At 37.5% G+C, this 16,480-nt stretch overlaps 2 protein-coding genes across 2 annotated transcripts; one reads left to right on the top strand and one right to left on the bottom strand.

The window, feature by feature from the left end:
* Positions 1-6: 6 nt before the first annotated feature.
* LOC133286997 (sodium/calcium exchanger NCL-like) lies at positions 7-8,615 on the bottom strand. Its single transcript, XM_061484536.1, has 13 exons — positions 8,228-8,615; positions 7,913-8,119; positions 6,897-7,081; positions 6,368-6,513; positions 5,881-6,142; positions 5,044-5,192; positions 4,354-4,597; positions 3,992-4,273; positions 3,803-3,916; positions 970-978; positions 549-873; positions 263-389; positions 7-169 (listed from the first exon to the last, which is right to left on the bottom strand). Exons 1-13 carry the CDS (start codon positions 8,613-8,615, stop codon positions 7-9), a joined length of 2,601 nt encoding a protein of 866 aa, XP_061340520.1.
* A 3,214-nt stretch (positions 8,616-11,829) lies between these two features.
* Positions 11,830-14,266, top strand: LOC133286996 (uncharacterized). The gene is made up of 4 exons (XM_061484535.1): positions 11,830-12,106; positions 12,196-12,365; positions 13,276-13,366; positions 13,437-14,266. The coding sequence occupies exons 1-4, from the start codon at positions 11,830-11,832 to the stop codon at positions 14,264-14,266; spliced, it is 1,368 nt and encodes a 455-aa protein (XP_061340519.1).
* The last annotated feature ends 2,214 nt before the right edge of the window (positions 14,267-16,480 follow it).

The following is a 16,480-nucleotide window of genomic DNA, read 5'->3' as shown; positions in this document are numbered from 1 at the left end:
TTTTATTTAGACCCATTGAAACTTGGAGGTCATCTCGGTTGAAGTAGGTAGGGCTCTCCCGTAATTAGCATATTTCACAAATTCATTAAACTTGGCAAAATATTGATCAATGGTCATCGACCCTTGCTTCAAATCATTGTACTCGTTCTGTTTCCTCTCCCTAGCCTCCCTAGGGAAGTAGTTATTCAAGAACAAAGTCTCAAACAATTGTCAGGTGATTTCCTAGCCTTTAGCCTCCAAAGGTTGCACGGTGTTCATCCACCAATCCTCGGCCTCGCCTTCAAGCATGTACATTGAGTAAACCAACTTCAGTGAATAAGGGCATCTCATCATCGTAAAACTTTTCTCCATAGCTTGGAGCCATTTTGCCGTAACCAACGGATCATAGCCTCCAGTGAAGGATAGAGGTTTGTGTTTTTGAAAGGCAGTCAATCGCCTTTCATCCGCATCTGGCCGACTAATATATTCCACACATGGTTGATGAACCGCAGTATGATGACTAGAACCATCATTATGTTAACCGCATCTGGCCCCTTCTTCATTGTTACCCGCTCCACCTTCTTCATGGAGAGTGAGTGGAGTAGGCGTGGCAGTGTGAGCAGGAGGAATCAGTGGTCTGTTCTCATTCCTAGCACCCTTCATTGTCCTCAACTCATTCACCATCGTGGTCATAGCATTCCACGCATCTTCATTAGTCTTCATTAATGTTTCACTAGCCTGGCAACTAACAGTCAACTCCCTTTGCACGGCTGCCGTAGTGACCGCCACAGGATCAAATTGTCCACCTATTGCCCTACGACCACTTTGCGGTCTAACTAAAGCAGTCAAAATAGGATCTGGCAGAGCATTAGCATTCGATGCCTCAGGGTTGTTCTAGGACCTCATCATGACACTACACATGTTACACAAAGAAATGGATTGATCAAGCTCACACTCAGTGATCACATATGCAATAATCATAAAGAGTACCGAAAACAACTGCAAAGCGTTAAACACCAAGCAAACATAACAATAATCCACAAGTTTTCCTAAGAAACTGCTCTGATGCTATAAAATGTAACACCTCATTCTAGAACCAATTTGTTAACATTACGTATGGCATTAAGCGCAGTTACAATCACAGCAACGGAATTATAATACGGATAAACTTTTTCCCTTTTTCGTTAATAAATGTTTCTGTTTAAAATCAATTCCGTAATTAAAATATATTCAAAAACTGTAATCATAACTTCAACTATGAACGGAACACTTAATGTAATTTTATTTAGACCATAACTTATCAAATACCTATTGTGTAAAGTGTGAAAAAATTAAAGGGCTCATCTAATCAATCTCATGTAGCAATAGACGAGATCTCTCGTGTTGCTAACGCATGCGGTGCGGTCCACCATTTAAAAAAAAAAGTATCACGATTTTATATATGTCTATTGAAAATATAAACACTCTCATGTTGTAGTTTTTCTCAAAATTAAATGGACCGAATCAAAGAACTGCACTATATTTTTTCAAATCGAACCAAATTTTAAAATCAATTCGATTAGCCTATGGCAATCCCTTTGCATACATTGTGCGAATAGGTATTATCCGTTCAATCGCAAAAACCTTAAAAATGAAAGAAATCGAAGTAAGCAGAACCGTTTGCACAGTCCAATATACCCTTAAAGCAGTAACCTTTTTTTTGTACCCTTCATTCACTCAAACTTAGAAACAGTAGCTTGTGCCCCTGCTTTTGTAAAACACAGACGCAGTATGTTTTGTATTTGTTATCAATTAAAATTGCAAAAGTCGGGCTAGTTATTATTGGAATTCTTATAGAATTCAAATGTTATGAATAAGAAGTTGAGTGTGAAGAGACGTGTCTGTTCATTTTTGAATAGATATAACTATTCACAGCCAAACAGGCACGACTCTTCGTTTCCAATAGGCACTATTCATCTTGACCAGTCATGGTTTATAAATTTGAAAGGAAATCAGAAAAAAAATAGTGGATTTTTTTTTTATTTCTCTCTTATACAGAAACTCTGTCAAAATGGTTTTTGAAATCTTTTTGCATTCATTCTCTGCGATAGTTCAAACGAAGGTTGCGTCTGCCGGTGTTGTTTGTTCGTAAGTGTCATCGATAATCCGTTTTATCTTGGGAGACAATTGTCCACGAATCTTGGGCACAATAAAGAGGAAAAAATTATCTTAAGGACACAATGTCTAACACTGGGTTCAGACTTTTTCTTGTTGCATTCATATATTTTCGTACTATACGCTTTAACTTTAAGTTATTGCATGTTTTAATTTCTTGTTGGTATTTCATGAAACTGTGAATATTGTTGAAGTGATTTCTCTAACACAAATTGTCTCCTCTCAAAGATTTCCACATCATTTTTCTAATAGTTATGCCATTTTTGCTTTGTGTTTAAGGTGTTTACTTAGGAAGTATGGTCGAATTTAGATGAAGGTAAGTTTAATCTGTATGGTTTGTGATGGTTTCTGGTTTGTACTTTAAAAATTGGGAAAAACTACTCTTATGCTACATGTGATAAATTTCTCTCCTACACACCCTTCAATAATTGTGCCACATTTTTCTTTTCTTTTCTTTTTATTTTTCAGGTGGTGGAGCCCACAAGTTTATCTCTATGATATGAGATAACTTATCTCCTTTATCATGAGATTAATAAAACCCTTAAAAATTCAATGTAAGAATAGGTTATTCCTTTTGAGATATATAAAACCATTAATGTAGCCTCATCGAACAGCTTAAGCTTTTGAGTTGAATTGGTTCTTTACATGGTATCAGAGCCTCATGTCCCGAGTTCGATTCTCACTTCGATTCTCACCGCCCCCCACTTTCTTTCTAGTGGAATTTCTTTATTCGCACAGGTAGGTGGGTCGTGCATTATCCACTCTTCAAGCCCAGTGGGCTCTCGTGTGAGGGGGCGTGTTGAGATATATAAAACCATTAATGTAGCCTCATACAGTTTAAGCTTTTGGATTGAATTGGTTCTTTACAATTCCCATACCAGTGACATGTCTGAGAATAGATTATTCACTAGGTGAATCCAGTGCTAGTGTTCATTCTAGGGCCACAGAGGTTCTCTATGAAAACTTACCTTTTAGCCTCTGGACACCAGGATTACTGAGAAATTCTCAGTTGCACCCTAAGTAAGAGAAATCTCCTATTTTGTACCATTTAATGTGTGTTATGTGAGCTTTATTGGCCATTATTATTTTTCACTTTAACTATATTTTTAATGTTATAACTAATGTAACACACATTTAATAGTACAAAACAATAGAACAGGAAACACCTAAGAACCTCTCAAAATCATGGAAGACTTGATCCCTTAGGAGTTTATTCCATAATTTGTTTGACATTGCTGATGAGCATGCTGACACGGTGACAATTAAGATGAACTGGTGGATTTCTATTATTGGAGCAATTGAAGTTTTGTTTAATGCACAAAATATAATGCAGGTATCAACAATCATTGACTAAGTGTTAAGGAGTTTGTTTACCTTAAGCACTGAATCAATGATTTTTCCTTGTCCTTCAATATTACTGTCTATACATGACACCATAATAATCCATGATATATTCTTCATTATGCTGGATTACACAATACTTGCTAATAATACAGAGTTTATTATTTCAACTTGCATCTCTAGCTCACAAATACTAAACATAATTCAAAAATTCTTTGAGAACATACAGCAAAACTAATGATATTAGGTACAAAAGGTATGCAGGTAAGGATGTCCAAAGAGGGAACCTGGAGCCAAAACGTGCAGCGAGGCCCATTACAATACATACAATTGCTACAACAAGCACATCAGCAGAGAATTCCCAAGTGATATCTCGCACATATATAAGAATGGAGATCACCACAAAGCAAAGAATATTGTTCATGAACACAGCTGTATAAATCTGCATTGACATAAATGTTGGTATAAATATTTAGTTTGATTAGTGAAGTGAAACTGGCACAGGAAGATAACTAACCTCATAAATTGTTTGACAAGTATTGCTTCTCTTCTTATGGCTGGCTTCTTTGATTGCTGAGGTTGCTTCTCTAAAATTTGTAGCCAGAGGGACTAAAATAAATGAGATGAAAAGTGATGAAATTCCTGCTTCTTCAGAGAATTTCTCGACACTGGCTATTAGGGGCTCTGCCAGAAGAGACAACATAGTAATTCCCAGCACCACATATCCTAAAGCGTTCAACCATGCATATACTCCTTTGCTCTGATTATCTTCCAACACCTTTTCAACGTCTTCCCAGGTCTAAAAGACAAGTGTTTGACCTATAAAAGTTGAAAACTGCAAATTGGTGATTTATTTGAGTAAAAGGAATAGTGCATTACTTGATGGTTTCCATGAGGCAGAGATAATGAGTGAGTAGCTTGACTGGAATTTGTGTTTATCAATTTTCTGAACCCGTCAACAAATTCCTTCTCACTAATTTCATTGTCTCTGTTAATGTCAAGTTCTTGAAACAATTTTGTAACTGCCACCTCTGCATTATCGACATGAATGCTGTTGACTAGTTTTTCTAACTCGGATCTAGAGACTTGGTTATCCCCATTGCTATCAATTTCATCAAATAACCTGTTGCATCAAAGCCACAGGTGCTATGAGAACAGGAAAAATTACTCTAAAGCATTTATGATAGAGTACTTAATTCCTTATTTTACAAACACCTTTTTTTTAGAAATTCAAGTTTTACTGGTCAAATCTCACTTTAGTTAGAAATAGACTAAGTAATGATCATATAAGTGAAAAAGATCCATACTCTCGTTGCCTTAAGGTTTTGGATAAAAATGTGATATGAAGTTCACTTATTATTGTTTATCACTTGGTCCAGTGATGTAAAAATTCCTTGCAAGGGCTTTTGGCTCGCCCGTACCATTTAATAAATCTTACTAAGTTTTTGAATATCTAAAATATTTAATTATGATACTTTGTTATTGCTAAATAGTTGAAGTCAGTGAACATCAAATTAGTTAAGGTATACTGTTTGGATTTAGATTTGACAAGCATTTCAACATGCTGACCTTCTGATAGCAGATTCATCAGGTGTGCCATCATCTTTACGAAGCCTGCCAACTGTATCACTCTGAGCATGCATTAAGACTTCAGATATAACATGTCCCCTCATTTCACGTTCTTTTCTTGTGTGTTCAATCCATGGCTTGATAAAAACCTATTCACAATAAAGAAAGGAAGTTCTTAATTAGCAAGGAATGGAGTGAAGATACCCTCTCTATTCCTACCAAACATGGGTGGGACAAAATAAATTGAAGCAAATCCAATAAATGATGTCAGAAGAACTAAAATCCTACCCTCTATTATATAAAAGGGAAAACCTTGATGCACAAGGCTCCCTTAGCTTGTACAAGTGTCGATTGTAGTCAATTTTATCCTTATATTTTTACAAAGAGATTGTTTTCCATACTCGAACTCATGATCTTCCGATTACAAGGAGTAACCTTACCGTTGCTTTAAGGCTTTAATATATGGGAAATGTTATACTTACTACCTTTTTTATTTACTACCTCTTATTACCAAATCTTAACCGTTGATTTTCGTCAATCTAACGGTTATAATTTATTGGAATTTAATAATTAATTAATAAATGTGACCCAATAAATTATAACCGTTAGATTGACGAAAATCAACAGTTAAGATTTGGTAGTAAGTATAACCTCCCCCTTAATATATACTAGTAGAGAAAATGATCATTTATACAATGTGTGCCATTCATGTCACAACTCACAAGGCTTTTCTTTGTTACAATACTAGCACGGAGATTTAAACCTATGACCTCCTGAAACTACCAAAACTCTTCACTACAAGTGGCTTACTTTCATGACATGAGGTGAATTAAGTACCTGATACAATCTGTTCAGCGCTTTTTTTGGGAGGTATTGACTATCCAGAGCATGCTTTGTTTGGTTAATAAATTCTGTTATGCCTTCCACAAATTCTTCCTTGGTGATAATTTGGTCACCATTTCGGTCAAAAGTTCTTAACATGTCTGCTATTTGTTCCTCTTTTATATTTGTTTCCGTTACTTTGTTCTGAAGCAGCCGCTCTTTTATTTCAGAAATTAATAAATCCTTGCCCCCATGTTCACTGATTTCATTGTATACCCTGCATGATGAAGAATTTGTGGTTATGCATACAGAACTTGTTTACAAAATTTAGAAACTGGGCATTTTATTCTTGGGAAGTAGATGCACATATAACATTTCTCACATGCCCCTCATCAATGTTGGGAGAAATGAATGGTGGTGATTAGAGGCATGTGAGATATGTAAGAAATGTTACATGTGTATGTAACATCTTTGAGAACTGTTTTTGTGAAACCTCACTCACCCAATTATGGCTGTTACATTGGGAGTCCCATCCTCGGAGAGGATCATTTGCCGAGTTTGCTTTTCAACACGTTGAAAAACTCTTAATATCAAAGGACCATGTCTTATATATTCTAGTCTTGTTTTCTGAATTTGAGGTCTAAAAATCTGCAGATTTGTTAGTAACAATATGAAGTCATGTTGCAAGCATTCAAAGAACTACTTTTACAGGATAAGATCACAGTAAGCACTAACCAAAACACTTGTTGTGCTCTAATATGGATAATTACATTTGTTAACGTAACTGTGCATAATATCATTAAGAAAATCAAATTAGAGAAGTTACTCGAATTTTTCAAACACCACAAGCATATGCACTGTCAGAAACACCTGCTTTCTTTCTTCAAATAACATCCAAATTACTATACTGCACCTCAATAACTTCCAAATTACTATACGGTATATTGCTTTCTTATAACAATTAACATTGTTTAGCAATTAAGTGATAGGATTGACTTAAATATGCTAAGATAAAGTGCTGAATTAGAAACCTGGTAAATGAAGGATGAGATGAGAAAAATGACAGCAATGATAAGAGCAATCACTAAGGTCACAGCACGTGGTGTGGAAGAAAGCCGGAATAAAGTAGGAATCTGCATTATGATGAGTGGTATAACTGAGAAAACCATGATACTTGCCGTACTCCTAGTTTCTGGTTGCAAAGTAATCCCAAAACCTGTAAATCCATTAAAAAGAGACAGAAAATGAAAGGAAATGAGTTACAAGTCAAACCATTACAAAGGAAATATGGTATTGCTAATGAAGATTTTGAAACATCAAAAGATAAGCATCAATTGCAACGCATATGGTAAAATTGTTCAAAAAGTAGGGATCAGTAGTTTCAGGCAGAAACATATCAATTGAATACTGCAATCAGTATTGATTAGTTTAATACCAAAAACTATGTTTTATTAGAAAATATCTAGCAAGTAAAAGTATAACTTAAAAAGAAAAAATATTTAAGAAAAAAAAGTTGAAAGTTATAAGGGAGATATGTGTAACTCATTTAGATAGAATTAAAATGTTTAAAAATGGTAGAGAGAGTTTTGTCGTCCACCTGCTCCTATCTAGCAGTCAGAACCAATGGATAATATAATATAAAAAAAATTAAAAATATAAAGAACATATAAATAACTAAATAAAAAAATTGAATTCAAAATAAGAAAAAAATAAAAAAGAATGACATATCATATTCTTAAAATGTAATAATATAGGACATTATCTTTAAAATAAGAGTGTATCCACCTTTAAATTTTAGTTGGTTGGTATCACAAAATACTTTAAATTAAATGAAGAGCAAATACACTCTTACTTGCTTCATTTAATTTAAAGTGTATTATGATCTTAATTAACTAATATTTACAAAAGGATACAACCTCACTCTCTCTTTATATACAAACTCATTTTATAGGAGTTTTATCCCACAACTAAAATATACTTTAATTTAATATATAAGGGGTGGTTGAGAGGATTGAGAATCTCAAAACAGATGGAGAGCAGAACAAACCAGTTAGAGAATTTTTTATGCTTCCACTTGATGAGTCTGAGGCATTAGAGTCACCAGACATAGTGTCATTTTTAAACTTTTCACTGCCAACGATAACACAGGTTCCCCACACAATTGTCAGAAGCAAGATGGAAGATCCAGCCAACAAGCCAACTCCAGTTGAAGCAAACTCTTGTGCACTCTCTTTATCACTAAAAAGTCCAGAAACTAATACCAAACAAATAATTAGAGCTCACTTGTCACTCATCAGAAAAACAAATAATCAGTTAAGGTTGTTTCAAGGAAAGGAAAAAGAGACTTTAAAATACAGCATACCAAGAATAATTAAAGGCTCTGGAAGAGCACGAAGAATATCAAAGACTCTAGCACCAAAAATGCCAGGTCCAAGAATCTTAAAGACTTGATCACCTCCAGCAGCCAAGTATGATTCTCCATGGAATAACAAGTACTCATACACCAAAATTAGGAACAAATGACCAAGAATGTTGTTGGAACATGGCAAGAAGCCATACATTTGCTCACAGTACTTCACAGAAGGCTCACTCCCTTTGAGAAACAGGTGTGAATTTTCTGGTTGAACATCATCAACTCCATCAGAAACCAACTCAGAAGCACTGCTATGAAGGGCACGGCCTTCTGCTTCTTCAAGTGCTACTATGAAAATAATGAAAGTGAAGCATGCTGTTTTTAACATGCTTCCCATTTTGGTGGTGTTTAATTCAACAAGAGATAAATGAGGTTGGAGAAAAGGCTCAAAAGGTTGAAGTACATTACTCACTTTCAGCCATCATTTCAATTTATATTTGTGGGGGTTATGGGTGAATTTAACATTCAAATTTATATCTGCATACATGGAAAACCATAAAAATTAAGATGCACTGAATGGTCCTAAGGTGACTTTCAACTTATATTAGTTTATTAAATATGAAATGTTTTTATGAATGTAGGATGGTAACGCATATTAATGATATGACTATTAAATTACCCACTTGCTTTTAGATGTGAACATATATATAGAAAATTCCCAGGTAGCTGTCATTGGATATATACAGGGGCAGAGCTAGATTGAAATTGTAAAGGGGCAAAATGAATTACGCTATAATGGGGGGCCCAAATAAAAAAATAAATAATAAAACAATAGTTTTACAATGGGTTTGCATTTGTCATTTAACATGACACAACAAAGTTTCTTACACACACAACATTTTGTGGGGCTCACACTTTTTGAAAAAAAAAAAAAACTACAGCATGCAAAACGAATCTCTATAACATTACACAATCACTTATCCTACAACATAATAGTTATAAAACCCTTTACAATAATATGACAAGCATACCTCAACCAACCGCCTGCATTGACTGCCAATGTTAATAGTATATTATCAGGACTATCGGATAAAACTCCAAAGGAAAAGGTATATTATAAGAACTTGTCACTTGAAAATTTATTCATTATTCATATAGGTGTACCTAGATATGATATGATATGATATTGTGCTTAAGTTTTCATGGTATAGGCCTGCGGTGGTGATTGTAAGTGGTTTCTCCGTGGGTTTCGATGAAATAAGGGGTGGTGAACCTACAAGGCATCTTGTCGTGCAGAAAGAGTAGTAGGTTGGTAGGTGTAGTGTACAAGGTACGCGAGATACCTTTGTTCTTTCATGAAAGAGGGTGGAGACCCTGGTTATGTATGGCAGTTGCTCAAAGGGTCAAGGGTTTCACAATTAGTGAATGAGCTCAATGCATAATGAGCCTAAGCTATATAATAAATCCAAGACAGAAGCCCCCTACTCCGAACTTCAGTTGTTCGAGCGTCGAGTTCGTAAAATATGTTGACTCCATCGATAAGGTCCATGATGGAGTTGGGGTGCTTTGCTAGGTTGCAACGAGCAAGTCTGATCCTAGTAGTAAAGGTCTTCGGATCGATTTTGAAGCAAAAATTATCTTATTTAATTTTTTCATTTTGATCATTTAATTATGATTTAAATTTTTTATAAAATTCAATCCAATTAATCAAATTTTTGGATCGATTTTTAATTTTTCAAAAAACTTAAAATTTCAGTTATACAAATAACTAGTTATAATAAAATAAAGTTATTCAAAGTTACAAACTATCGAAAAATTCAAGTCTTCAAACTAAAACAACTCTTAAAATTCATGAAAATTCAAGTCTTAAAACTAAAACAAGTCTTAAAACTCACAAATAGTTAAAATAGATTAGTAGACAATAAAAAGCTAAAACAAGATAGTTTTCTATTAATAACATCCAAAAACAACAAGATTCCAAGTTAGTATTTTTCAAAACTAATAAATACATAATACATTGGATCGGTTTGCACCAACGAAACCGAAACCGAAAATCGAACCAATTAAATTAAAGAAAAATAATTATCTCATGTTGCATGAGATAATTATCTCATGCAATAGAGACAAAATAGTGGGGTCCACTATTTTTTCTTTTTTTTTCTTTTTTTGAAAAAGTAGTGGACCCCACAATTTTATCTCTGTTGCATGAGATAATTATCTCATACAACATGAGATTAATAGATCCCTAAATTAAAATATGCGGGGGGTTTTTTGGTTTTTGATTTTTCAATTTTCAATTTTTGGTTATCAATTTTTCGATATGATCACTGCGATTTGAATCAGTTGGTGAAAATTCCTACTCGTAGTCTTTCTTCAAGGCTTAAAAGAGGGAGCTATTAATATCTCGAGATATCAATTTTCACTTATAACAAATAACATTAATAATGTGTTGATAGAGTTAGAACTTTGACGACCAGCATTCAAATATAACAAATTTAACGTGTGGTGTGTGAGGTGATTAAGCAAATAATCATTCAAAGAAGAGTAAGTGGGACCCTAGGATTTCTCCATTACTGAATGAGTCCAATGCATAAGAAGTCTAAGCTATATAATGCATAAGAAGTCTAAGCTATATAGTATATACAAAACGGAAGAGTGACCATTTTGCCACTGTTCATTATACTATTTACCAGAATGTCACGCGCACAGTAAAAAATCCCAAAATGCCACGCAGGATAATTCGCTACACAGTGTAGTGAATTATGCCTGCTGATATGTCACCTCCCAGTGGTCCACGTATTTCGCTACACAGTGTAGCGAAATACGTGGTCAAAATGTCAGAGCACAGTCACCAGCTTGGACACGTGTCACATTCCTGTTGGACACATAATTCGCTATACAGCCAATCAAAGTCAGGCCACGTGTCACAGCCACACATAATTCAATGTACTATATAGCGAATTGTGAGGCTATATTTGCTATGAGTCATAACGAAATATATACGTATCTGATTCCTCAGATCCAGGTGTCATCTCCCCAATAATTCGCTATGGGGCCTAGCGAATTATGAGCATTAATTTGCTACCCCTCATAGCGAATTAAGTGCTATAAATTCTTCCATTTCGGGTGTGAACCACAGGTGCGACTATTTTCCTTTAATGTAAGCTTTACTACTTTTGTATTGTTGTTGAATCTTAGTTTTTTTCTACTTTTGTAGGATGAGTGGGGGTAGGAATGATTTAAAAGCTACTGTTTATTATAATGGGAGAAAATATTTTGGTCCAAACGGGCAAGTGTTTGAAGGTGATGCAAAAATGTTTCGCATGAGCCAGACATGCAATCTTCACGAGCTCAAGAAGTTAATATACCAAAAGTTGAGATTACAACGTGGTCAAACTCTTGCTCGGTTGACTGCTAGATGTGCCTCGGGTAACCCCGTGCAATGGGTTGGTGTGGAAATTGTTGACGATGAAGATGTAACGTTAGTAGTAGATGCAAGCACTTCTGAACACGGCGAGTCAAGATTTATTGAATTATATGCAGAAGTCAACTATGGTGGTTAATCAAGCAGTCAACTTTCTCCACCATCCACTAACATCATCGATATAAACATGGTGCCAGTGGCTAATCCGGAAGATGAGGCCGCGTCCCCCACGCTTGCACCACCAACTCAACAAATATTTGATGAAGGCATTCCAGCCAACGACATGTACGATCCATCTTGGCGTACGGATAGTTCTGAGGAAGAGTTTGATGAAGGTCTTGTTCCGGATAGCGAGTCATCAGATACAGATGTCGACGGTGTTTTTGATTGTTGTCCGTCTACTGCAGTTGGACAACCAATTCCATCGCCAGGCATTGTCGGAATGCAAGATCCTCCAGTTGCAGGTATGTAACCATTAATGGTTTATAATAAAATTTGTAATATTATATTAAAACTACATGAATATTGGGGTTTTGGATATGTTATTATGCAGGAAATGATAATGTACCATTTTGGTCTGGAATTAGCCATTTCACGAATGTTAATTGGGAATATCCAGATCAAGAATTGGATGATATGAATGGAGCACAAATACCTAATTGGCATATCGGCGACGAGCTATATAAGGACCAATTGTTTGACACCAAGCAAGATGTACAGATGGCAATTAAACAATATTGTATGGCAAATCATCGCACAACAGTCGTAGAGAAAAGTGATACGAAAAGGTTGATTATGGTTTGTCAAAATCATAACGCCGGTTGTCCAATGAGGATGAGAGCATACCAAAAAAAAGGTGGCAGCGAATGGGTTATAGGCATATGGAACAACGAACACACATGTGTTAGTCAGACTCTTACCCAAGATCACAAGCAGTTGGACTCAAATCTCATTTGTTCATTGATCTTAGGTGCGTACAGTTATTGGTTCTAAATTTATAAAAACTTTGTCCCTGCTTGACTAATACATTGTTGTTTGACCACATACAGAAATGATAAGAGAGGAGCCCAGTGTCAAAATTGGGCTTATCCAAGAAAGGATCGCTACCAGCCTTGGATTCCATATATCGTATAGGAAGGCATGGAAGGCAAAGCAAAAGACTATTGTGAAAGTATTTGGTGACTGGGACGAGTCGTATGCGTTCCTACCTAGGTGGTTGGATTACATGTTGCGTTTTTCTCCCGGATCCGCCTATAAGCTGGATTTGTGTGACCATTTCATTGATGGATGCCTAGACCAAGCTCACAAGGTATTCAAAAGGGTGTTTTGGACATTTAAACAGTGTTGCGAAGCATTCAATTATTCCAAGACAATTATCCTGATTGATGGTACCCATCTATATGGAAAATATCGTGGAACCCTCATGATTGCTACAGAAGTTGATGGCAACAATTATATTCTTCCAATTGCATTCGCTATTGTGTCTGCGGAGAATATTGACAACTAGTTGTGGTTCTTAGCACTTCTTCGAATACATGTTACGCAAAAACACGGAATCTGTCTAATTTCTTATCGGCATGCGAGAATCTTGTCTGTAGTCAACAATGCTGATCTAGGATGATCTCCACCACAGGCATACCATGTGTATTGCCTTCGCCACGTGGCCAGTAATTTCAATCACAAGTTCAAGAATGTTATGTTGAAGAAGCAGTTGAAGAAGTTAGGTATGTTTTCAATATTGTCTGATTCGTATAATGGACCACCGATAGTAATTTTTTGGTGTGCTATGTGTAGGATATACAACATCGCGCTTGGACTTTGATGCTGGTTTAGAGAAGTTTAAAGAAACAAGCCCTCAAATAGCTGCTTGGATTGATCACATCCCGAAAGAGAAGTGGAGTATCTCTTACGATGAACAAGGAAGAAGGTTTGGCCACATGACAACAAATCTGTCAGAGTGTGTTAATAAAGTTCTAAAATGGGCGCGAAACCTTCCAATTACCTCACTTGTGCGTATAACTTACAGTAGACTGGTGGCATATTTTTTAGAGCACGGACAGAAAGCCTGTGATGAGCTTGAGAGAGGTAATCTCTTCGCCAAAGTTATGTGGCGAGCATATGTGGACAATCAACGTAAAGCTGCGACACATTGCGTAACTTCTTATGACGCGCAAAGGACAAGATTTGAAGTGCAAGAGTCGTATAATGTATGGTCTCATCGCGACGGTAAAAAATGGTCGGTTTCGTTATCTGAGCGTACATGTCAGTGTGGTGAGTTCACTTCTTTCAGGTTCCCGTGTAGCCATGTCATAGCGGCATGTACATCGACGCATCACGATCCCACACAGTACATAGACCCTGCATACAGTGCCAAGAATCAATGTGAAGTTTATTCGGCTCAATGGTATCCAATTGGTAACGAGGATTTCATACCGCCATTTGCACATGCAACAATTATACCAGAAGTGTCTATGAGACGTCAATGGGGAAGGCCCAACAGTACACGGATTCACAATGAAATGGATTCGCGGGAAGGCGCAATTACTCGAACAAGGTGCGGTTATTGTAGGGAGGTTGGGCATAATAAACGGCATTGTCCTTCGCGACAACAACCACAGCAGTGACCGTACAATATTTTTATTATATGCAACTGTATGTTATGTATTTCCTTATTTGCAAGTGTAGTGATGTATGTATTTCCTTATACAGCACGCAAGTAAACCTGGCCTGTCTGAGGGGGTTTCTCTTAATCCCCTGAGCATAAGCACCATCAACACTAGGAACGGCATCAGCACCGGGAACATGTACGGCACCATCATCACCAGGATCACCTAAACCAACAACTACAACATGAGGGTCATCATCCGCCTCCCCCATAGCCTCAGCAAGGTCCTGAGCTGAAAAATCGCAGAATGGCTGTGAATATGGTGACTGCAAGAAACTCGTCGAGTACGCTATCGGAGTGGCAATCACCAGGTCAGAATCCTCTGCATCTGTCTGCGAATGAACACTGGCATGTGGCTGAGCATGTGCAACTGATGGATCCTATGGTAGGGCAGTTGGCCTGTAGTACACTGTGAATGAGTCTAAGCCTTGAGTAGGCTGTTAACTACTACCGCGTGCATACATGGGAAACGGCTGAGATGGAAACCCATACTGACCCATAGGTGGACATGTCGACCAGGGTGGATATTGTGCAGGATAAAACCCAGGCTGTGCACCAGAAAAACTGCGGGGGCCACCAATACTGCTGAGATGGACCTGCTAAAAAACCAGGAGAATAATACATCCCGACAGGTCAGGGGGCATGGGAGAGACTACAACAAACGTATCAGCAACATGAGGCGTGGAATGGTGAAGCGGAAAACCCTCGATACGTGCACGTCGACTACGACGCTGGACAGGTGGAGGGTCCTATGTAGTACGAACCACCGATGGGGCTGTGGGCTCGCTAGGATCTGTCAATCTGGTAATATCATCGCAGCTGCAACTAACCTGAGTGCCTCTTGATAAACCTAATCCATAGTGAACGATACCCAACCCTCTAGCGAAGCCATATGGACCACCGTCTCCGCGCGATCAGCCTGCAGTACATTCATGAATTCACTTGTTAGTAACTGTAAAATAAATTTATAAAAGCACTAAGATCGTATTACAACATACCACGTGTGTCGCAATCGCAGCCCTGCTGGTCATCCATCGACGGGTCACTCTATGAAACCACCCCATATACTCACTATTAACAGATAAATGGCCCTCATCATGTTGCGCTAGAGGAAAAAGGTCCTGTAATACCATAGAATCCCTATCCTCCCACTGAGCGATATAGAATCCATGTCGATCCCTCCAATCTACGTCTGTCTTACCAGTAATGCTAATCGTCAACAGGTCAAGACAACTAATCGGAGCATGTGGAATAGGCTGCTGATATCCAAACTGCCGTAAAACTCGATCGGGCTACTGATAAACAACGACCTGGTCACAAATAAGTGGACAGACAGAGATCCATCTGCGGGCGGTGTCTGAATGGGGTGCATTACCTTTGAAACCCAGGTACGGTCTCCAATGAAACTCACATCTGCGCATAACGTCCATACGATGCCGGTACCTGTGAATGTGTGTAAACACAGTCTGCCGCACTTCATAAAGTTAAACCTGCAACAAAGAGTCCACATGTATTACCATACTATAACATTGAAAAACTTAACAGCCTACAATTTGAAGAATTTACATATACAACGCTGCAAATAACTTGAGTCCATAAATGGCATGCACATCAGTGACATCGGGTAGTGCAGGAGAGATAGACGAAATCTGGTCCACGCCAATAATTGTAATAAGAGTGCACAACCACCCATTTCTGAACGTCTTCTGTCAGTCACTTTGCACAATTCCTTATATAAGACGGCAAGAACTGCAGAGCCCCAACTGAAGGTTCCACACCACTGGAAATCATCCAAATATAATAAATATCTCGCAGGAACGAAGCTGGAGGCAGTGTCCAAAAACAGTGTCCCCCCAAGTATGCACAAAATTAATGCGCGAGTATATCTCATACGGTCAACCTCAGTGGCAGCGTGGCCTGCATAATGCTGAAAATTCTCCCGTAGGAAGTAGAGACCCAATAAACCTCCAGAAAGATCCCTACCAGCCTGTGGATTAACGCCTAAGTAGTCATTGACCATCTGCCTAAATGGATGCTGTCTGTGGCGCCCGGACACAACCTCACCATCAGTGGGCAATCCTAGTAGATGATGCACATCCTCCAGGGTAATAGTGACCTCGCCCATAGTCATATGAAATGTCTGTGTCTCTGGGTGCCATCAATCGACAAGAGC

Source organism: Gastrolobium bilobum, unplaced genomic scaffold, assembly GCF_033153095.1.
Source record: "Gastrolobium bilobum isolate Gb01-03AN ecotype WA unplaced genomic scaffold, APGP_CSIRO_Gbil_v1 utg50017, whole genome shotgun sequence".
Taxonomy (NCBI): Eukaryota; Viridiplantae; Streptophyta; class Magnoliopsida; order Fabales; family Fabaceae; genus Gastrolobium; species Gastrolobium bilobum.
Note: the sequence above shows the minus strand (reverse complement) of the source record. Positions and strands in the feature narration are given on the sequence as shown.